This window comes from Taudactylus pleione, unplaced genomic scaffold, assembly GCF_031769625.1.
Source record: "Taudactylus pleione unplaced genomic scaffold, aTauple2 ptg000224l, whole genome shotgun sequence".
In the NCBI taxonomy this organism is placed as follows: Eukaryota; Metazoa; Chordata; class Amphibia; order Anura; family Myobatrachidae; genus Taudactylus; species Taudactylus pleione.
This window is the reverse complement of record NW_028284626.1, coordinates 299,144-324,148: the sequence shown is the minus strand read 5'-3', so window position 1 is coordinate 324,148 and position 25,005 is coordinate 299,144. Positions and strand designations below refer to the sequence as shown.

At 45.4% G+C, this 25,005-nt stretch overlaps 1 protein-coding gene and 1 pseudogene across 1 annotated transcript; one reads left to right on the top strand and one right to left on the bottom strand.

The window, feature by feature from the left end:
* The first annotated feature begins 101 nt into the window (after positions 1 to 101).
* Positions 102 to 24,189, top strand: LOC148517290 (uncharacterized). Its single transcript, XM_088478888.1, has 5 exons — positions 102 to 183; positions 3,631 to 3,781; positions 6,739 to 6,930; positions 18,195 to 18,450; positions 20,913 to 24,189. The coding sequence occupies exons 2-5, from the start codon at positions 3,704 to 3,706 to the stop codon at positions 21,902 to 21,904; spliced, it is 1,518 nt and encodes a 505-aa protein (XP_088335014.1). The 5' UTR covers positions 102 to 183; positions 3,631 to 3,703; the 3' UTR covers positions 21,905 to 24,189.
* LOC148517291 (uncharacterized) lies at positions 10,500 to 14,361 on the bottom strand (annotated as a pseudogene).
* Positions 24,190 to 25,005: the final 816 nt, after the last annotated feature.

Here is a 25,005-nt window from a genome sequence, read left to right as displayed (position 1 = left end):
CACCGCCCTGAAGGGAATGAGAGGGCGGTCACTATGATAAGAGGGGCGGGGCAGACAGTAGCCATAGCTACAGGGAGATGAGAGGGGCGTTTCTTCTTCCAGAACAGCAACTTACGTTACTGGATACAGTGTCAGTAGGAGGAGGAGGAGGCAGAGAGCGGCCATTGTTGTGTCTGGCAGCAGGTAATGGTGTTTATTTGTGTTATATAGGGGGAGCAGACTCCAATGTTATATATGACAGGTGATGCACTGCAGACTGTTGTTATTATAATACAGCTTTGGCGCTGCATTATCTTTATACAGGTAGGTTAGATTTCAGTGTTACATATATTACAGGTGGAGCAGACTCCAGTGTTACATATATAACTTAAGCAGACCTATGTGCTGCATTACCATCATACAGGTGGATCAGCTTCCAGTGTTTCATATACTACAGGTGGAGCAGACCCTGGTGTTACTATAATACAGCTGGAGCAGTCACTGCTCGGTGGGTAACAGACTATAGAGATAGGGAGGTGACCGGTGCACTCAGACCCCCCCATACAGAACGTAGCAGCTGTAGCTGGTGGTCAGTACCCTCAGTAGGTGGTTATTAGTGTTACATATAATACAGGTGGAGCAGACCCTGGTGTTACTATAATACAGCTGGAGCAGTCACTGCTCGGTGGGTAACAGACTATAGAGAAAGGGAGGTGACCGGTGCACTCAGACCCCCCATACAGAACGTATCAGCTGTAGGTGGAGGTCAGTACCCTCAGTAGGTGGTTATTAGTGTGGAAGTGACAGAATACACAGAGAGACACCATAGTGTACACCGGGTGATGTATAAGATGCACAGACGTCCTCTGTAATAGGCCCTGCTGACTCCTCACCTGTCTGAGGATTTCTTAGCTTTCTTTTCATTCCTCTAATTATCACCAACCTGTATGGAGCCGCCTCTGCTCCCAGCACTTTCTCTCTTACCATCATGTGTGTAAGGACCAGCGCCAGTCCTCAGGGATTCATGACAGTGCATGTTTTCCAGGTCTCCTTCCAGAATCACCAGTGAGATCATAAGTACCACCTATGGATCGTTTAGATTGTGTTAGTCAGTGATGCAGGCACCTCTGCTTCTGCAAGAAGATATGGAAAACATGGCCCTTTTAAGAACCTTTCGGGGCTGGAGCTGGGAAACACTGTTCTAGATTCTCAGTTTGTAAGTGATTATCCTCCAAGAAATGCTTCAGCCTCTCCCCTGTGCTACATAAATATGGCCTGGAGAATTGTCACACATGGAACGTACATCCTACAGTGGTAGGCTTACTGTGGATTCCAGCATGATAGGGCATGCTGGGACTTATGGTTCCACTCCAGGTGCGGAGTCACAGACCATAAAACACTGCTGACACTCAGTAATTATTGCAGATGTGGGAGCAGAGAAAATAAGATGGGTGATTGTACACAAGTCGCCCAGATATTAGGAGACAGAGGAATAGGGCAGTAGTGGGGGAGAGAGGCTGGCTGGGAGATGTGGTGCGCTATCGGGGGCATATAATGGGGGAGGGGGAGCAGAGAAGTAGGGAGAGATGATGGGGGCAGAGACTTTATCCCAGGTTACTGGGGAGAATGACCTGAGGGTGGAATGAGGAGGAAAAGGTGGGTGGGCTGTGAGGGATCTGGCCTGGGGAAATATCTTGTCATATGGTGCTGTGTACTTGTGTATTTTATACTGTGTGTAGTAATCACTGGTTATCAGGTGTGTGACCTGTGTATAGTGATCAGTGTGTATCAGGTGTGTGACCTGTGTATAGTGATCAGTGTGTATCAGGTGTGTGACCTGTGTATAGTGATCAGTGTGTATCAGGTGTGTGACCTGTGTATAGTGATCAGTGTGTATCAGGTGTGTGACCTGTGTATAGTGATCAGTGTGTATCAGGTGTGTGACCTGTGTATAGTGATCAGTGTGTATCAGGTGTGTGACATGTGTATAGTGATCAGAGTGTATCAGGTGTGTGACCTGTGTATAGTGATCAGTGTGTATCAGGTGTGTGACCTGTGTATAGTGATCAGTGTGTATCAGGTGTGTGACCTGTGTATAGTGATCAGTGTGTATCAGGTGTGTGACATGTGTATAGTGATCAGTGTGTATCAGGTGTGTGACCTGTGTATAGTGATCAGTGTGTATCAGGTGTGTGACCTGTGTATAGTGATCAGTGTGTATCAGGTGTGTGACCTGTGTATAGTGATCAGTGTGTATCAGGTGTGTGACCTGTGTATAGTGATCAGTGTGTATCAGGTGTGTGACCTGTGTATAGTGATCAGTGTGTATCAGGTGTGTGACCTGTGTATAGTGATCAGTGTGTATCAGGTGTGTGACATGTGTATAGTGATCAGAGTGTATCAGGTGTGTGACCTGTGTATAGTGATCAGTGTGTATCAGGTGTGTGACCTGTGTATAGTGATCAGTGTGTATCAGGTGTGTGACCTGTGTATAGTGATCAGTGTGTATCAGGTGTGTGACATGTGTATAGTGATCAGTGTGTATCAGGTGTGTGACCTGTGTATAGTGATCAGTATGTATCAGGTGTGTGACATGTGTATAGTGATCAGTGTGTATCAGGTGTGTGACCTGTGTATAGTGATCAGTATGTATCAGGTGTGTGACCTGTGTATAGTGATCAGTGTGTATCAGGTGTGTGACCTGTGTATAGTGATCAGTGTGTATCAGGTGTGTGACATGTGTATAGTGATCAGAGTGTATCAGGTGTGTGACCTGTGTATAGTGATCAGTGTGTATCAGGTGTGTGACCTGTGTATAGTGATCAGTGTGTATCAGGTGTGTGACCTGTGTATAGTGATCAGTATGTATCAGGTGTGTGACCTGTGTATAGTGATCAGTGTGTATCAGGTGTGTGACCTGTGTATAGTGATCAGTGTGTATCAGGTGTGTGACCTGTGTATAGTGATCAGTGTGTATCAGGTGTGTGACCTGTGTATAGTGATCAGTGTGTATCAGGTGTGTGACCTGTGTATAGTGATCAGTGTGTATCAGGTGTGTGACATGTGTATAGTGATCAGAGTGTATCAGGTGTGTGACCTGTGTATAGTGATCAGTGTGTATCAGGTGTGTGACCTGTGTATAGTGATCAGTGTGTATCAGGTGTGTGACCTGTGTATAGTGATCAGTATGTATCAGGTGTGTGACCTGTGTATAGTGATCAGTGTGTATCAGGTGTGTGACCTGTGTATAGTGATCAGTGTGTATCAGGTGTGTGACCTGTGTATAGTGATCAGTGTGTATCAGGTGTGTGACCTGTGTGTAGTAATCAGTGTGTATCAGGTGTGTGACCTGTGTATAGTGATCAGTGTGTATCAGGTGTGTGACCTGTGTATAGTGATCAGTGTGTATCAGGTGTGTGACCTGTGTATAGTGATCAGTGTGTATCAGGTGTGTGACCTGTGTATAGTGATCAGTGTGTATCAGGTGTGTGACCTGTGTATAGTGATCAGTGTGTATCAGGTGTGTGAAATGGCTCAGGGAAGAGGAGGACTTAACAGGTATATATTACAAATACCCTGTGATATTTATTATAATATATTGATTACTCAGAGATACATGTAATCTGTGATGATTATTATATTTATTACTAGACACAAGAAGAACCAGAGAGTCTTTACTAGAAGTCATGTGAGGGTGAGACGTGTCCTGTATAAATCACTGAGGATGGACACAGACAGGACTCACATGACTGAGAGGATACTAAATCTAACCCTGGAGATCATCTACCTGCTGACTGGAGAGGTGAGGAGATCTGATAGTGTCACAGTGACATCACATATATCTATAGTAATAATACAGGGACATGACTGGGGAGGTGAGAGGATCTGGGAGTGTCACAGTGACATCACTTATATCTATAGTAATAATACAGGGACATGACTGGGGAGGTGAGGGGATCTGGGGTGTCACAGTGACATCACTTATATCTATAGTAATAATACAGAGACATGACTGGGGAGGTGAGGAGATCTGATAGTGTCACAGTGACATCACTTATATCTATAGTAATAATACAGGGACATGACTGGGGAGGTGAGGGGATCTGGGAGTGTCACAGTGACATCACTTATATCTATAGTAATAATACAGAGACATGACTGGGGAGGTGAGGAGATCTGATAGTGTCACAGTGACATCACTTATATCTATAGTAATAATACAGGGACATGACTGGGGAGGTGAGAGGATCTGGGAGTGTCACAGTGACATTACTTTTATCTATAGTAATAATACAGGGACATGACGGGAGGTGAGGATCTGGGAGTGTCACAGTGACATCACTTATATCTATAGTAATAATACAGGGACATGACTGGGGAGGTGAGGGGATCTGGGGTGTCACAGTGACATCACTTATATCTATAGTAATAATACAGAGACATGACTGGGGAGGTGAGGAGATCTGATAGTGTCACAGTGACATCACTTATATCTATAGTAATAATACAGGGACATGACTGGGGAGGTGAGGGGATCTGGGAGTGTCACAGTGACATCACTTATATCTATAGTAATAATACAGAGACATGACTGGGGAGGTGAGGAGATCTGATAGTGTCACAGTGACATCACTTATATCTATAGTAATAATACAGGGACATGACTGGGGAGGTGAGAGGATCTGGGAGTGTCACAGTGACATTACTTTTATCTATAGTAATAATACAGGGACATGACGGGAGGTGAGGATCTGGGAGTGTCACAGTGACATCACTTATATCTATAGTAATAATACAGGGACATGACTGGGGAGGTGAGGGGATCTGGGAATGTCACAGTGACATCACTTATATCTATAGTAATAATACAGGGACATGACTGGGGAGGTGAGGGGATCTGGGAGTGTCACAGTGATATCACTTATCTATAGTAATAATACAGGGACATGACTGGGGAGGTGAGGAGATCTGATAGTGTCACAGTGACATCACTTATATCTATAGTAATAATACAGGGACATGACTGGGGAGGTGAGGGGATCTGGGAATGTCACAGTGACATCACTTATATCTATAGTAATAATACAGGGACATGACTGGGGAGGTGAGGGGATCTGGGGTGTCACAGTGACATCACTTATATCTATAGTAATAATACAGGGACATGACTGGGGAGGTGAGGGGATCTGGGAATGTCACAGTGACATCACTTATATCTATAGTAATAATACAGGGACATGACTGGGGAGGTGAGGAGATCTGATAGTGTCACAGTGACATCACTTATATCTATAGTAATAATACAGGGACATGACTGGGGAGGTGAGAGGATCTGGGAGTGTCACAGTGACATCACTTATACCTATAGTAATAATACAGGGACATGACTGGGGAGGTGAGGGGATCTGGGAGTGTCACAGTGACATTACTTTTATCTATAGTAATAATACAGGGACATGACGGGAGGTGAGGATCTGGGAGTGTCACAGTGACATCACTTATATCTATAGTAATAATACAGGGACATGACTGGGGAGGTGAGAGGATCTGGGAGTGTCACAGTGACATCACTTATATCTATAGTAATAATACAGGGACATGAGTGGGGAGGTGAGGGGATCTGGGGGTGTCACACTGACATCACTTATATCTATAGTAATAATACAGGGACATGACTGGGGAGGTGAGGGGACCTGAGAGTGTCACAGTGACATCACTTATATCTATAGTAATAATACAAGGACATGACTGGAGAGGTGAGGGGATATGGGAGTGTCACAGTGACATCACTTATATCTATAATAATAATACAGGGACATGACTGGGGAGGTGAGAGGATCTGGGAGTATCACAGTGACATCACTTATATCTATAGTAATAATACAGGGACATGACTGGGGAGGTGAGAGGATCTGGGGGTGTCACAGTGACATCACTTATATCTATAGTAATAATACAGGGACATGACTGGGGAGGTGAGGGGATCTGGGGGTGTCACAGTGACATCACTTATATCTATAGTAATAATACAGGGACATGACTGGGGAGGTGAGGGGACTTGGGAGTGTCACAGTGACATCACTTATATCTATAGTAATAATACAGGGACATGACTGGGGAGGTGAGGGGATCTGGGAGTGTCACAGTGACATCACTTATATCTATAGTAATAATACAGGGACATGACTGGGGAGGTGAGGGGATCTGGGAGTGTCACAGTGACATCACTTATATCTATAGTAATAATACAGGGACATGACTGGGGAGGTGAGAGGATCTGGGAGTGTCACAGTGACATCACTTATATCTATAGTAATAATACAGGGACATGACTGGGGAGGTGAGGTATCCTGGGATGCTCTTTCCCCTCCAATTCTGTTCTCTGTAATGCACTCAGGCTGACACATTTAGGATATCATGTGAGTACATGTGAATTTTATTTTTGGACATTAGCTTCTGTGAGATCCTTTATAGTAACAATTGTATTACAGGCTTAGCCTACCTCTGTCGCAGTCTCTGCCATGTGTAGTGGGCGGCTGGTCTGAATCCTCTTATTGATCTTACACTACAGTATCCTCTCGCTGTTTGCACTACTCTGTACAAAGCATATGAGTCATCTATGGGAGTCGGCCATAGACAGAGGACACAGGGCCTTATTGGCATGTGCAGATTTACACAATTTTAACAATTAACCACTAAAAATTATAACACCAACATTTTTTATTTTACCTCCTAATTGATGTCTCCCCCAATACACAGGATTACACCGCAGTGAAGAGGACAACAAGAGAGTGTGAGACACCCAGCCGCCGTCCCCGTGTGTCAGGAGGACTCAGCAGGACCCAGAGCCCCATCACTGTGCCTCCTCCTCACTTACTGATACATGAGAGACACAATGACCAGAAGATCCTGGATCTCACCAACAAGATCATTCAGCTGCTGACTGGAGAGGTGACTGCTGGGAATGTGACATTATACAGTAACACCAGGAGATGTGTCTGGGTGATGACTGGAGAGGTGACTGCTGGGAATGGGACATTATACAGTAACACCAGGAGATGTGTCTGGGTGATGACTGGAGAGGTGACTGCTGGGAATGGGACATTATACAGTAACACCAGGGGATGTGTATGAGTGATGACTGGAGAGGTGACTGCTGGGAATGGGACATTATACAGTAACACCAGGGGATGTGTCTGGGTGATGACTGGAGAGGTGACTGCTGGGAATGGGATATTATACAGTAACACCAGGGGATGTGTATGGGTGATGACTGGAGAGGTGACTGCTGGGAATGGGACATTATACAGTAACACCAGGGGATGTGTCTGGGTGATGACTGGGGAGGTGACTGCTGGGAATGGGACATTATACAGTAACACCAGGGGATGTGTCCGGGTGATGACTGGAGAGGTGACTGCTGGGAATGGGACATTATACAGTAACACCAGGGGATGTGTCTGGGTGATGACTGGAGAGGTGACTGCTGGGAATGGGACATTATACAGTAACACCAGGGGATGTGTCTGGGTGATGACTGGGGAGGTGACTGCTGGGAATGGGACATTATACAGTAACACCAGGGGATGTGTCTGGGTGATGACTGGAGAGGTGACTGCTGGGAATGGGATATTATACAGTAACACCAGGGGATGTGTATGGGTGATGACTGGAGAGGTGACTGCTGGGAATGGGACATTATACAGTAACACCAGGGGAAGTGTCTGGGTGATGACTGTAATGGGTGATGACTGTAACATTGTGTATGTCAGGTTCCTATAAGGTGTCGGGATGTCACTGTCTATGTCTCCATGCAGGAGGGGGAGATGTATTACACAGGGCTGTGGGGTCGGTGTTACTAATAGGAGTCTGACTTGAAGGTTTGGCTTCCCGACCCCACAGCCCTGATATCAAAGCTCCTAAAGAGTGGAGAGTTTCTCAGAGCAACCAATCAGCTGTGAGCTAGCATTTATCATATACATTCTATAAAATAAAAGGTGGATGTTGATTGGTTGCTATGGGCAACTTCTCTACTCGTTCACTCTTAAGAGGCTATGATAAATCTCCCCAAGGTCTCTTAGAAGCCTGGGGTCTGATTTAGACCTGTACACAAACCCGATGGTGGGTGGACGGCGCATGTACTGCGATATCACTGCCACCCCGGATTACAGTGCCCTGGACACCTTCGCCTGATTGACAGGCTGCATCCATTTGTGGGTGGGGGCGGTGGACGTGTGGTCTTCTGTCCACACATTCATCAGGTTTTAAGCTTTTGATATGTTTGCCTCTCAGGATGCTTCCTTTGGGCGGTGGATTCTCCTTTCTGCTCAAGAGCGTCCTCACCCTTAGGGAAAACTGCTTTACTGCCCATGGTATCCCTGTTTATCCTCATGGAGCCTGAAGAAGAAAATAAGAGTTATGATAGACTTACCTTAGTTAACTCTTTGTCTTCGAGGGTCTACAGGGCACCCACCCTGACACACCTTGCTTCAATGGGTACATTTTTCTCAGGGTCACTGATTACCTCATCTTTGTGACAGTGTATCTGGTGTATAAGTTTGTGCCCCTTCCATACGTTGCACAGAAGTAATGACACAGGGATACAGGAAATGTGCACATAAGGTACCAGGGGTGGTAATAAGCCCCTATACTGGAGCAGAGGTAACTTTTTGGACAAAGGAAGCACAGCCCTCAGTGACAGAACTTAGCAGAGGCAGCTGGATGACCTCACTAGTCATTACCACTGGGATATATTATCCTCTGCTGATTCTCAGTGTGCGACACGTTCTCCACACAGCCATGTAATAAATGTATTATTATACTCACTGATAATTACATTTCATCATAGAGACCCCATGTCAGCCTTTACAATGGGATAACATCCCTCCCCCTATAGTTTAGATAGGACATTTTCTAGGGACAGCCCACCTGCTGGTATATATCCTCACTCCCCCCTTCCTCTGTGTCTTTCCAGTGTCTCCGTATAATTGGTTCCTGGAAAACACTACAAGGGGAGGATATTCTGAAGGCTGCCATGGGGTCTCTATGAAGAAATGGAATTATCGGTGAGTGTAATTTGCTACTTTCTTCTCTGATCCCCCCATGGCAGACATCACAATGGGAAATACCAAAGCAGAATAAGGGTCGGGTCAGTAACGCCAACAAGATACTTTATCATGCCAACTTATTCAGCAAGTGCCCTGTGCAGAACATGACCCCCAAAGTGGGCGGTAGAAATATTAAGGGGTCTATGTACTAAGACTTCGAGAGAAAGAGGTAAAGTGGATGAAGATAAAGTACCAACCAATCAGCTCCTAAATGCCATTTTTCAAACAGCCTGTAAAGTGACAGGAGCTGATTGGTTGGAACTTTATCTCTCTATAAGGCTTAGTACAAAGACTCATAAGAGCATAATGTTTAGAGAACATATGAATTGAAGACCATGTGGCTGCTTCACACACATCCCTCACTGAAGCTTGAGTTTCCTTACCCATGAAGTAGCCATTGCTCTAGTTGAGTGTGCCTTCATCACAACTGGAACCTTCCGACCGTCATTTTTGTACAGGAATATGATCAGCTCTCTAATCCATCTGGAAATGGTTTTGTGGGAGCATAACCTTTTATAATTCCACCTGGAATAACCAACAAGTGTTTGAATTTTCTAATATCTTTCATTGTTTCTCTGACAAGGTCCAACGTTTGTCATTTTTCCTCCTTTTCATTCTGAGGCTCAGGATAAAATGAGGGTAATATGATCCCTTGATTTCAATTGAAAGATGTTACCACCTTAGGTAGAAAGGCTGGGTTTGTTCTCAATACCACCTTATCGGGCAGAACATTTAAGTAAATCAAGAATAATTATTCTCAGTGCTTGTTCCATGCCTAAGCTCAATTACCACCACACCTGCTGCAGAATCATTAAGAGGTAATTGCCCACCTCATACAAACACTAGACTTATACAAATATAATTCTGCGCTGGTATGATTGGTGTATTCATAACAAAATATTTATTCAATAATACATAAAATCAAGTAAGGTTGTTTTGTCCACAAAGGTTGCAACTCACTGAGAAGAAATACAATTTTCCAAGTCAGAAATTTTAATGGAACATCCTGTAAAGGTTGGAATGGATGCATCATTAGGGAATTTAAAGCCAAGTTCAAATCCCAATGAGCTACAAAAGATTTGATGGTTGGACGGATTCTTTTAATAGCCTGGCAGAATCTTTTAATGAAATCTTCTTCTGACAGCCTTCTATAGAATAGGACACTCAATGCTGCTTGATAGGTGAAATTGTCTGACTTTTTGAAAACCTCTCATGTAGGAATTGCAAGACTTGCAGAGTTATTGGCTTGGTAACCTCCTCAGCAGACCCTTTCCAGGTAATAAATCTCTTCCAGACTTTATCATTTCTTCCCTGCTTGCAGCAGGACTTGGATTACTTGGTCGGTTAGGCCTTTATCCTTCAACTGGTTCCGCCTAATCTCCATGCCTTCAGAGTTTTTGTGGGTATGGGTGGTTAACTGGCCCCTGATGTAGAAGATCTGGCCTCACTGGCAGAGTCCACAGCTCCTGTACTGCCAAGAACATGGCAGTTGCAAACCACACTCTCCTTGGCCAGAAAGAAAGAATCGCCACTACCTCCACCTGGTCTTCTCATCTGTTTTAAAACTCAAGCTATTATTGGGAATGGCGGGAAGATATAACCCAGTTGGAACTTCCATTGTATTGAGAGAGCATCCACTGCTTTTGTCTCAGGAAGATAATATTTGGAAAATAAGTTTTCTACCTTCCTGTTGAGATGTGTTGCCATCAAGTCCACATCAGGCTGGCCAAATTTGTTTACAATAATTCGGAACACGTCGCCATTCATCTCCCGCTCTCCTGGAAGAAGAACTTTCCTGCTGAGGAATTCTGCCAATACATTCTGTTTCCCAGGCACATGCATTGCTGTTAGAGATTTCAGATTCTTTTCTGCCAATCTCATAATTTTAGCTGTGTCCTGCATTAATAAAATACTTCTTGTTTATGATTCAGATGCCCCATAACAGTTAGGGTTAGGCACTAAGGGGGGAGGGTTAGGTTTAGGATGCGGGGAGGGGGAGGTTAGGTTTAGGCACTGGGGAGGGAGGGTTAGGGTAGAGGTTAGTGTTACTATACTTACATATGGGTGTCAGGATTCTCACTGTTGAACTTCCACTGTCGGTATTCTGACCAGCGGCATCTTGACCGGCAGGAACTCATGGCCTATAACTTTTAGCCTCAATTGTTGTCTGGAGGATGTAGGCAAAGAAAATCTATTCCTTCTATCTTGCGGCAGCCTGACTGATTTTTCAAAAGATGATCTCTGTGTCATAGCATCAAGTTCAGCGCTAAATAGTAAGGTACCTTCAAACGGTAATGTTGCCAGCCTATTCGTGGAATGGGCATCTGCCACCCAAGCTCGTATTCATAAAGCTCTCCTTTCTGGTACACACCAGACACTAGAGACCTTGCTGAGAAAGATGTCACATCCAGAGATGCTTCACATAGGAATTCTATGGCCTTTTGCATAATCTACAAATGTCTCATTATATAAGGCTTAGAAATCTTCTCCTCTAGATCCATATGCATATTAGAACTCCGCAGCCTAAGGGACCTAGCTACTGAGGCTGTCGCCACTCCAGATTTTAAAGACGCCACAGAAGAAATGTGCAATCTTCTAAGAGAATTTTCCATTCTTCTGTCCATAGAACCACAAAATGTTGCACCATCTTCCCAGGGTATCGTAGTTCTAGAAGTTAATTCTGCCACAGCTGCATCTACCTTAGTCACTACACACCAATTAAGGAACTGATCACCCCTAAAGGGATACATATGCTCTATCCAGGACAATTTTTCTTGTCTCCTATCCAAATTCTGCCACTCCTTAGAAATTCACTCTTTCATTACTCTATGCACAGAAAATCATTGACCTTTTTCTATCCTATCCTCAAATAACGGATCGTGTTCCCCTGAAGGAACCACAGCTGCTTTATAATTCATGGTTTTCTAGATATTTTTTTTAGCATACTTTCAACCAGGTCAACATTAAACATTCTAGCTTATTCCCTTATCTCACCGGATTATTCACTGGAAATGTCACATAATTCATCTTCCAAAGGCTCCTCTGAGGAAACTGCACCATCATAATTTAGGGGGATGTAGTCAATTTACCTCCGATCAGGATGCCGGCAGTCAAAATCCCAGTGCTGGAATCCCGACATCAGTTGAGATGCCGACGCCTGGAATCCTGACAGCCAGCAGCCCGATCGTAAGTATAGCGGGCCGGGTAGTTGTTTGCAGCGGGGGAAGGTTATGTTTAGGCACCACGGGGAGGCTAGGGTTAGGCTGTGAAGAGGGGGGCTTAGGGTTATGCACCCCCAGGGGGAGTTAAGGTTAGGCACAAAGGGGGGAGGGTTAGGCACTAACCGGAAGAATTAGAGTTTGGGGTAGGGAGGGTTAGGATGCAGGAAGGAGGGTTAGGGTGTGAATGGGCTGGGTTGATACTTATCTGGCCCCTTTCGGGATTCTGAGCATCTGAATGCCGCTGTCGTTCTCCCATACCTATCCCTAATTTAGGATAGTTTGAGATCTAGACCTTTTTTTTCATAATTCTTTGATCATTCAAAATACAATTTAGTACATAAGAAAAAAACGGGTCAGAGAGACCCAATACAGACCAAATTTTATAAACAATACTAAACAAAGAAAAGAAAAATAAAAGCTACTCAAAATACTTGGTAGAAAAGAGAGGGGTAAACAGAGGGTAAGAGAGGAGGAAGTAGGGGGGGAGGGGGGAAGAGGAGACGACACATCTTCCAAAGAACCAATACATATCAAATATCTTCTGGACGGTAATCATCAGTCGTTGCCCATGGGTCGCTGTACAGAGTGTGTGGAAGAAAAAGGGGGACTATACTCAGCAGTCAGCCAAGGAGTCCAAACTTGAGAAAAAACATGCCCTCGATCATGGAGGTAATAAGTTATCTCCTCCATGGTCGCAACATGCCAAATCTGATAAGAGAGGAGTGGTGGGGAGGTCTTTTTCCAATTTAGAGCGATAAGGGATTTTGCTGCTGCGAGGATGTGTGCAGCCAATTTTTTTGAAAATTTGCCAATATTCGGGGGTGAATAGAACAATAAAAATATCCAAGGATCTTTTTGAAATTGGAGCTTCCAGAAGAGAATTTAGTAGTCCATGAACCGAGTCCCAGAAGGGGACAATAATTGGACAGGTCCACCAGATATGGATCATAGGGCCTGATTCAGACCCACTCGCGAGCGGCTGTCCGCTCGCAAGTGGGTCGATGTTATGGACTGAGCATGCGCACGACGGAGGGAGCTCCGTCGTGCGCATGCGCCAGACGCGACGAGCAAAGGAAAGTCCTTCGCTCGTTGTGTCCGATCAAAGGGGGCGTGCTGTCAATGTTGATTGACAGCACGCCCCCTTTGGTGGGCGTGCCTCCCTGACGGGGGCGTTCCCACGGGAACGCCTCCCGTCAGAAGCCGGCCCACTGACATCACTAGTGATGTCAGTGGGAGTGATTTTGGCTCTGATAGAGCCAAAATCACTCCGGAGCTTGCGGTTGAAAACCTCAACCGCAGGCTCCGGCTCGCAAATTCGATGGTCGCGATGGTCTCGACCATCGCGACCATCACAATGCACGCTCGTATAGCCTGTGGGTGGTGACCCACAGCTATACGAGCGTCCAGGAGGACGCTCCATGAAAATGGAGCCCGGCCCTCATTCAGAGCGTGCGCTCTGCTCAGAGCGTACGGCTCTGAATGAGGGCCATAGTGCCCCTGCAGCCACAGTCCCGCCAACAATCGGGTGAAGAAGATAGAAACATTCTATGAAGTCTTTCAGGAGTATAATACCACCTATAATAAATTTTATATGCAGTCTCCTTGATTTTGGTTGCAATAGAACTTTGGCTATCCCAGTCTCATGTCGCCCCAAGCCTCATCATTCGGAGGAGATCCAAGATCTGAGATCTAGACCTTTTAACACTCTGCATCCCCAAAAGCTCTTCTCTGGACACACAAGTTTTCTTCATCCATTCCATTGACTCCTGAAGCTGCTTAGACTGATTAGCAATAGAAACTGGATTGTCCTCACAATCCCCACACAAAGTTTTATCCAGAGTCCCAGGAAAAATCGTATCACAGACAGCACATGTTAAGGATAAATGCTTCTCCTTAGCCCCTTTTTCCTAGGTCCTAAAGTTACTGCAGACACACTGAATATAACAATAAAACCTGTCACTACCTAAAAATAACAGAGTAAAACCAAGCTCTTTAGAAAAGGACTTACCACTTGTGGGCATTATAAGGCTTATGGGGAAAGGTTCTTTATCCATTTCTTAGCAGAGGTTCAATCCAGTAAGCAGCTCAGTAGCAATTCACAGCCACAACTCAGTTACTATGTTTGCTCTGTGGTAGCCGGCGTCATCTATAAAGAGGCAGAGTTCCCTTGGTTAGCTGCTGCACATGCGCGACCTGACCCGCTCGGCATGCTGGGACACGTGACCCGCTGTGCACTGTGGGTCTTCCACGATCCCTGAAGTAGCAGGGAACTGCTCTGTTCATACACCCGATGGCCCGGCTCTACAGCAGCCACATGGGTAAGTCAAATGGCCGCTTGGATAGAAAGTTCCAGCCCCTCCAGCGGCAGTATGGGCAGGAATCTGAAAAGGCCACGCTCCCAACACCGTGGCCATTGTCCAGGGTGACTGTTGGTACAGTCCCGGCAGCACACTTTTTGGGCAGGATTCTGTAAAGGCCACACTCCCAGGTGCTGTATTCTCTCCCTCGAGGTGCCACCCCGCACAGTCACGGAAAACACGCATATGCTGGCTAAAAAAGGGAGGTAACCCCTGACAGAAAAAAATAAACTTTCCTACACAATCTCCACTCACTACGAGACAGAAGAAAAGACACAGAGGGAAGAAGAGGAGTGAGGCTATATACCAGCAGGTGGGTGGTCCCTAGAAAACATCCTGTCTAAACTATAGGAGATGGAATGTTATCCCATTGTAACGGTTGTCACGGGGGATCGTAGAAAAAAAATTATTAGTATGCAGCATATGTTGCTTTATATGTTTCTTTGTAGTCCTCGCTATTGTATAGCCTTTGTACGTCCTATGGTCAGGGCTGCCAAGGAGGACTAAAGGCGAAAATAGTGATTTATGTACCTGATAATTCCTATTTCTCCCAGCACTCCATGGCGGCCCAGTGTTCCCACCTATCTTGGTTCATATTATATATTTCTAGCTTGGGAAGTTTTTCAAAGACACAGGGCCTGATTCAGACGCGCTCGCAAGCGCTATGCGCTCGCGAGCGGGTCAATGTTTGGCCACTGCGCATGCGCACACCGGAGCTGGCTCCGACGTGCGCATGTGCGAGACCCGGATAGCAACAGGCGCTCTGTCACTACAGGTCTCGCACCAAAGCGGGGCAGCTGTCGATTTTGATTGACAGCTTGCCCCATTTTGGAGGCGGGCAGGGGGGGTGGCTGGCCAAACGGAGGCGTTCCCGAAGGAACGCCTGCCATTTGGGGGCGGCCCCACTGACATCACGAGTGATGTCAGTGGGTGAGCTTCCGGCTCTAATAGAGAGTCGAAAGCGCACTGGGGCTTGCGGGAACGAGACCCTACCACAAGAGTCTAGTCGCTAGCCGCGATGGTCGAGACCATCACCTGGCCGCTCGCAATAGCTGTGGGTGGTCACCCACAGCTAAGCGACCGACCAGGAGACCGCACAAAAAAAAAAAAAGAAAAACGCCAGCTCTGAATCAGGCGCACAGTGTGTCAAATAACCTGGGTGTAAACTTAACCAGTGAGGTTAAGGGGCGGATTTCAGTGGCAATAGCGGGCAGACATACACCAGCTGGGACCTGTATACTATCTGCAGGAGGAGCAGAACAGGGTAGTCACACACCAGCTGGGATCTGTACACTGTATCAGCAGGAAGAGCAGAAGCGGGTAGTCACACACCAGCTGGGACCTGTACACTATGTGCAGGAGGAGCAGGAGCCGGTAGTCGCACACTAGCTGGGATCTGTACACTGTATCAGCAGGAAGAGCAGAAGCGGGTAGTCACACACCAGCTTGGATCTGTACACTGTATCAGCAGGAAGAGCAGAAGCGGGTAGTCACACACCAGCTGGGATTTGTGCACTGTATCAGCAGGAAGAACAGAAGCGGGTAGTCACACACCAGTTGGGATCTGTACACTGTATCAGCAGGAAGAGCAGAAGTGAGTAGTCACACACCAGCTGGGATCTGTGCACTGTATCAGCAGGAAGAGCAAAAGCGAGTAGTTACACACCAGCTGGGATCTATACACTGTATCAGCAGGAAGAGCAGAAGCGGGTAGTCACACACCAGCTTGGATCTGTACACTGTATCAGCAGGAAGAGCAGAAGGGGGTAGTCACACACCAGCTGGGATCTGTACACTGTATCAGCAGGAGGAGCAAAAGCGAGTAGTTACACACCAGCTTGGATCTGTACACTGTATCGGCAGGAAGAGCAGAAGCGGGTAGTCGCACACCAGCTGGGATCTGTACACTGTATCAGCAGGAAGAGCAGAAGCGGGTAGTCACACACCAGCTTGGATCTGTACACTGTATCAGCAGGAAGAGCAGAAGCGGGTAGTCACACACCAGCTGGGATCTGTGCACTGTATCAGCAGGAGGAACAGAAGCGGGTAGTCACACACCAGTTGGGATCTGTACACTGTATCAGCAGGAAGAGCAGAAATGAGTAGTCACACACCAGCTGGGATCTGTGCACTGTATCAGCAGGAAGAGCAAAAGCGAGTAGTTACACACCAGCTGGGATCTATACACTGTATCAGCAGGAGGAGCAAACGCGAGTAGTCACACACCAGCTGGGATCTGTACACTGTATCAGCAGGAAGAGCAGACGCAGGTAGTCACATACCAGCTGGGATCTGTACACTGTATCAGCAGGAAGAGCAGAAGCGGGTAGTCGCACGCCAGCTGGGATCTGTACACTGTATCAGCAGGAGGAGCAAACGCGAGTAGTCGCACACCAGCTGGGATCTGTACACTGTATCAGCAGGAAGAGCAGACGTGGGTAGTCACACACCAGCTGGGATCTGTACACTGTATCAGCAGGAAGAGCAGAAGCGGGTAGTCACACACCAGCTGGGATCTGTACACTGTATCAGCAGGAAGAGCAGAAGCGGGTAGTCGCACGCCAGCTGGGATCTGTACACTGTATCAGCAGGAAGAGCAAAAGCGGGTAGTCACGCACCAGCTGGGATCTGTACACTGTATCCGCAGGAAGAGCAGAAGAGGGTAGTCACACACCAGCTGGGATCTGTACACTGTATCAGCAGGAAGAGCAGAAGCGGGTAGTCACACACCAGCTGGGATCTGTACACAGTGCAGAAACAACAGCACTTATGGATGTTTTCCAGTTAATATAAAGTGACCATGCTTCTGTCTCCACACTCTGGCCCTCATTCAGAGGCGGTCGGAGGATGCAAGCGGTCGCTCAGAAACTGGGCGACCGCTTGCATCCTGACCGGCCGCCTCTGTTTCAGTCGTTAGGCTGTGGGTTTACACCCACAGCTCTAATGACCGCTAGGGTGATGGTCGCGATGGTCAGCGACCATCGGGGCTTACGACGAGACCCTAGGGTAGGGTCTCACTTGTCGTAAGCCCTGGAGAGCTTCTGGCTCTGTCAGAGCCGGAAGCTCTCCACTGACATCACTAGTGATGTCAGTGGGGCCTCCCCCAAACGGCAGGCGTTCCCATGGGAACGCCTCCGTTTGGGCTGCCACCCCCCCAGCCCACCTTCCAAACGGGGCAAGCTGTCAATCAACATCGAAAGCTCGCCCCCTTTGGAAAGAGACCCACTACGACCGGCGCTGTCGGTCGTAGCGGGTCTCACGCATGCGCACGAAGGAGCCGGCTCCCTCGTGCGCATGCGCACTGGACAAACATCGAGGCGGCCGTGCGGTCGTAGACCGTATGGCCGCCTCTGAATGAAGCCCACTGTACCTCATAGTATCCAGTGTCCCTCAGAGGACTGAGATAGAAGGATACATAATGTAAGTATAGAAATCCAATATTTTATTTTCTGACCTGTGTGCATCTAATACACTAATATTCTTAATGGAACATACATTTTTAATGTGTTATGATTTTATGGGTCATTTAGAGTGAAGATCTGACTGATATCAAAGTAGAAGATGTAGAGGGAGAAGAAAAGACGTATGTGACTGATATGAAGACAGAAGATATAGAGGGAGAAGAAGAGACGTATGTGACTGATATCAAAGTAGAAGATATTGAGGGAGAAGAAAAGACGTATATGACTGATATAAAGGCAGAAAATATAGAGGGAGAAGAAGAGACGTATGTGAGAAGTGATCAGCAGTGTAAGAAGGAGGAAATCCCTACAGATATCAGCACAGGTGAGTAATAAACACTTATTACAGAATAGTCACATTCTCTGCACCATGATATAGTGTTCAGTTAGATTTTAACCATCTTATTATATGTGTGGAGTTTGTGTGTTCTACCCGTTTTGAGTGGATTTCCTTTCAAATCCCCCAAAAATACTGGTATGTTAATTGACTTCTCACACAATGCACCTGTGTGTTCGGGTATTTAGATAGTAAGCTCCAATGTGTGTGGCACATGTTAATAACTACATATCTTACATATAGCACTAAGATTGGCTTATTATAAGTAAACATGAATAATAATTCAGTCACTACAATCTCTTATTCTACACCCTCCTCTGCCCCTATTATAATCCTGCTTTCCTCCCTTACATCATGTCACTGTGTGTTACCAGACCAGAGATCTGACCAGTCTCCTCCCCACACTCTCTGGTGTATGTCATACATCAGGAGCCATCAGCCTCTATTATACTCCTGCTCTCCCCCTCACATCATGTCACTGTGTTACCTGCCCAGAGATCTGACCAGTGTCCTCCCCACACTCTCTGGTGTATCTCATACATCAGGAGCCATCAGCCCCTATTATACTCCTGCTCTCCCCCTCACATCATGTCACTGTGTGTTACCAGCCCAGAGATCTGACCAGTCTCCTCCCCACACTCTCTGGTGTATCTCATACATCAGGAGCCATCAGCACCTATTATATTCCTGCTCTCCCCCTCACATCATGTCACTGTGTTACCTGCCCAGAGATCTGACCAGTGTCCTCCCCACACTCTCTGGTGTATCTCATACATCAGGAGCCATCAGCCCCTATTATACTCCTGCTCTCCCCCTCACATCATGTCACTGTGTGTTACCAGCCCAGAGATCTGACCAGTCTCCTCCCCACACTCTCTGGTGTATCTCATACATCAGGAGCCATCAGCACCTATTATATTCCTGCTCTCCCCCTCACATCATGTCACTGTGTGTTACCAGCCCAGAGATCTGACCAGTCTCCTCCCCACACTCTCTGGTGTATCTCATACATCAGGAGCCATCAGCACCTATTATACTCCTGCTCTCCCCCTCACATCATGTCACTATGTGTTACTAGCCCAGAGATCTGACCAGTCTCCTCCCCACACTCTCTGGTGTATCTCATACATCAGGAGCCATCAGCCCCTATTATACTCCTGCTCTCCTCCTCACATCATGTCACTGTGTGTTACCAGCCCAGATATCTGACCAGTCTCCTCTCTCTGGTGTATCTTGTATATCAGTACATGGGATGTCACTATAATGATTAAATCACTGGCTAAGGTAATGAGACCCCATGATCCTTCTCATGCACAGCTACATGTAATAGCCATTATCTTACTTGAGTAATATGTGACTGATTTTCAATGTGCTGCATACTACACATCACAATGCACACGTCACATGAACTCCACCTTCTCACACACACACAGAGCTATAACCACACACCCGTCATTGCACAATGGCTTCCTCCAGTCTCTCTGCTTAGATGCTCTGTACTGTTGCGCTTTATCTGCCGACCTGTCTCTGAATCCTGCTCTGTCCTTCTGTTTTGCTCTTTCTGCTGTTGCCCGTCTGTGCCCTGCGCCTTTCTAGTACCCTGTCCCTCTGCCTCCCCCGCTTTACACCTGTGCCATTCCCCTACCCTGTTCTGCTGCCTCCCCCGCTCTGTGCCCTGCGCCATTCCGTTACCCTGTCCTGCTGCCTCCTCCACTCTGTGCCCTGTGCTATTCCCCTACCCTGTTCTGCTGCCTCCCCCACTCTGTGCCCTGCGCCATTCCGCTACCCTGTCCTGCTGCCTCCCCTCTCTGTGCCCTGTACCATTCCCCTACCCTGTGCTGCTGCCCCCCGCTCTGTGCCGCCATCATTCTGTGTTGCTCTGTCCTATCGCTCTCCTTCCCTCTCAGCGGTTATATACAGTGACTCATTACCCTAATTTAGTAACATGACTCTGGTGGGGCTACTCTCCCTGAGGATGACCAGAGGACCATATAGAGGCTGATTTTACTACATATATATCCTGGGGAACTTTGTGTAGTGACGCAGTTGGTGATTAGCCCACATGTTTCCCGTGTGTATGTGTGAGGACGGTATAGATGGATATTGTGGCTAATGAGGCTTCCTGCTCTGTGATGAAGGCTAGGGAACGTTACCCAGCAAAGTCTGCATTCGGGGTGAGATTTCCATTGGTGATGTACCATCTTCATATCTATGTGGAGTTTGTATGTTTTTCCTTCAAACCCTCCAAAAATCATAGTGGTAGGTTGCTTGGCTTCTGACACAAAATTATCTTAGTGTGGGTACATGTGTATCCATGTGGTAGGGATTCTAGATTTTAAACTCCACTGGGGCAGGGACTGATGTGAACGGACAAATATTCTTTGTAAAGTGCTGGTAATGTGTGTGAGCTGTATAAAGATCTCATAATACATTTATTGTATTCCCAGCAGATGGACGCACAAGCAGGAATGACTTGGAGGGAGATCTCATCTTGTCTACAGATATTAAGATAGAAGATAACATCACACAGGAATCTCCAGGAGACAAATCAGTTATACTTAATAAACATCCAGTACCTCACAGTGCAGATATATCATCTGATCCCTCTAATCATGAGGACTGTTCTCCTGATACCTCAGCTTTTGTTACACATAGTGCAGCTCATACACCTGCTACAGTGTTTGCCTGTTCTGAGTGTGGGAAATGTTTTACATGTAAATTGTTTCTTCTTACACATGAGAGATGTCACACAGGTGAGAGGCCATTTCCATGTCCTGAGTGTGGGAAATGTTTTACACGGAAATCACATCTTGTTAGACATGAAAGACATCACACAGGTGAGAGGCCATTTCCATGTCCTGAGTGTGGGAAACGTTTTACACGGAAATCATATCTTTTTACACATCAGAGATGTCACACAGGTGAGAAGCAATTTCCATGTTCTGAATGTGGCAAATGTTTTACACGGAAATCAGTTCTTGTTGAACATCAGAGAAGTCACACAGGTGAGAAACCATTTCCATGCTCTGAGTGTGGGAAATGTTTTACACAGAAATCACATCTTGTTACACATAAGAGACATCACACAAATGAGAAGCAATTTCCATGCTCTGAGTGTGGGAAATATTTTACACGGAAATCATATCTTGTTAGACATGAGAGAATTCACACAGGTGAGAAACCATTTCCATGTTCTGAATGTGGGAAATATTTTACACGGAAATCAGGTCTTGTTATACATCAGAGATGTCACACAGGTGAGAAGCCATTTCCATGTTCTGAATGTGGGAAATGTTTTACACAGAAATCAGATCTTGTTACACATCAGAGAAGTCACACAGGTGAGAAACCATTTCCATGCTCTGAGTGTGGAAAATGTTTTACACAAAAATCGCATCTTGTTAGACATCACCTATCACATAGGAGAAAAGCATTTTTCTGAGCTGATACAAAACAGCGTTGTAGCAACACTCCAGCCACACAGTAACAGTTTAAGTTATCCATCCGCAGATAATTGGGATGTGTGTCAATATAAAAAGAGGAGGGCTATACAGTGCTAGAGAAAACTAAACAATGATACATAATTAATATAGGGCTTGATAAAGATGCAATAAAAATTTATAGTATTTAATAGTAACACCCCTAGGGGCAGTGACAGATTTCACTGTGTCATCAGTAGGTGATCTGGATGTGCTAACTGAATTCGCTTCACTAAGATGGTTTCAACTAATCAAACTCATCACTATCACCTGATATCTCTGTGGTCTTCTAGACTAGATAGACAAGAGTCACCGGGTCCTACCGACCCCCAAGATATGTTATAATCCTCTGTGTGACTTCACTTATGTGATTTTATACCTTTTTGTTTATATGTGTATGTATGTATATTCTTTATTTATTATCAGTTACTTATATAGCGCGCACACATATTCTGGAATGCTTTGAATATTTGGCCATTCACATCAGTGGATATTACACTATATTCCCTACCATTTGCTCACACACTAGAGTTCATTTTGTTTGGAGACAATTTACCTACCAGTATATTTTTGGAACTTTGGGAGGAACCCGGAGTACCCGGAGAAGACCACGCAATCACAGGGAGAATATATAACCTCCACACAGTTAGGGCCATATTAAGAATTGAAGCCATGACCTCAGTGCTGTGAGGCAGTAATGCTAACCATTACACCATCTGTGTATGTATATATTATATATCAGTATGATTCCATATTCGAATATACCAAGATATCTTACGGGAGGTTCTCATTATGCCTAAATCTAAGCTATCCATATTCTACATAATTACAGATGAAGGTTTCAATACGGACGTAGGATGAATAATAATTGAATAACTTGGTTATACTGTATATTTAATAGATCACTAAAGATTAAGGAGGGAATTCAATTAGCCGCTTTTTGCTCCATAGGAAAAATCCACAAAAAGTTTTCAGCACCTCCTGAGTAGGTGATAAAAAGTGCACAACTCCTATTTTAGGCCAAAAATGTCAGGACTTGGTTTAGAACCACTGGGACACCCTCCTGTATGACTAATTAGGAAAAAAGAATGTTATAATTAGCTTAATTTGGCCAATATTGACATGTTGGAAAAAGTGGGTTTAAAGTAGTGGGACAGGTTTTTTGGGGGGGCTGTATGGATGGGACAGGTGTTTTTTAGTTTGCAGATAGGCGTTACAAGTGTATTTTTAATGTTTTTTAAAAGTTGCCTATAAGAACCCAAAAATATACTTATATGCATTTTTATGCCCCCCCCCCTAAGAAAGCAGTACATTTATTTTGCAGGAAAAAAAACTTACTGTCATTATTTAACTGTTTTAGAAACGTGCCTATAACAGTCATTCACCCTTTATAAGAACCCCAAATGCTTCTATTAGGGCCACTAATACACTTTTATATTATTATCCTACATCACTTTGCCTTTTTGGGGTACAGGCAGATTTACCTATTTTTTTCTTATAATTATCCTAGCACAATACATGAAAGATGATCACGTGTGTGCGGCTTTGTGACTTTTGTAATAGATCTGTGCGAATAATGGGGCGAGCATAGCAGAAAGACGAAATGATCGCACAAACGTCATGAAGTGTGCGATAACTTAACACCCGTTAAGTTAAAGCAATATCGTGAGTAATTGAATTCACCCCTAAGTCTCCGATAGGGACCTAGGATGAATATTAATTTGCTATATGTATATAATATACTGTGGTGAGAGGGGTTGTCTCTCATCTTAATTGCCCACATTCTGGTATGATCAACTCCCTCCAAGGGAGAGGAAAACAAGATTAGCACATTCTGCACCTACAAAAGAAGTTTGGAATTCCAGGTTTTCTGGGCTGCACAGCTCAAACTGGTAATATAGAATTCCGGGTTTTCCTGGTCTCCCAGAGCCACTAGGAAGTCAGCAGCATAGGAAGGGTTTAAAACTCTCACACACCTATTGCTCATTGCTCCTGATGATGGATAAGCTAGCCAGGCGATAGACAGGGGGTGGTGGTTAGCATTAAGTTGCCAGGATCTGGAAGGTCAAAGGGGTATGCTGGGAGAGCATGCCCAAATTGTGGCTGCAAGCCACTGCTGACTGATTAGCACAAGGAGTGCTGAGACTTTTATGTTTGTTTTTGTTATGTGCCTGTATGTGCCCAGGCCTAGCCTCATGTATGCTAAGCTGCAGTGTCTGCTACCATTAAAATGACATTGCTTTACCAAGTACCTGCCTGTTTGGAGTCCTCATTTCAATCCCCGTTGTACAATATTATACTGTAATATATATATATATATATATATATATATAAATCAGTTCAAGGTCTGGCACTCCAATTTGCTTTCAATGCTACTGCAGGTGCCCTCACAAATACTGAGATAATAACCATAAAGGTGCGGCACTCCAGGCATAAACTAGAAATGATCACAGCTTCGGAGATACTTTCTCAACATTTCAATATATTTATCATATTGTCATCAGGATAAATAAGTAACACAACAACATACCTTATATACCTTATCAACCAAGTGTAATGGTGGCTTCCAGGCTGGGATCACATTCCCGCCCCAGCAGCGTGCTCATTGTAGACCTCATCAACAAAGAACACTACAATGATACAGAAGTGTTTACCCATCACCATGGTTACAAAGTTAAAGGAACAGCAAAATCAAGTAACATAGCTATACAAAAATATACATTGTAGCAGAGATGAGGCTTATAGTCACCATACAATGTAATATCATAAAACATATGTCCTATAGTTTAATGGTTACGTCGCTTCACAAAAATACACTTTGTAATTTTATTGGAAACATGAATATGGGATACTATCATTCAATCCTTTAGGGTGATGTATCCATCTCGCCTCTATAATAACTTAAGAGGGCGATTCCCACCTCTTAACGATGGAAACTCAATCATTCAATATCTGAGACTTCTTAGCGCATGTTTAAATTCCTGGAAGTGGCGAGCAACAGTTTGCTCCCACCACTTGTAAGTGCGGCACGAATAGCCGCTCTATGTTGTTCCATGCGTTCTTT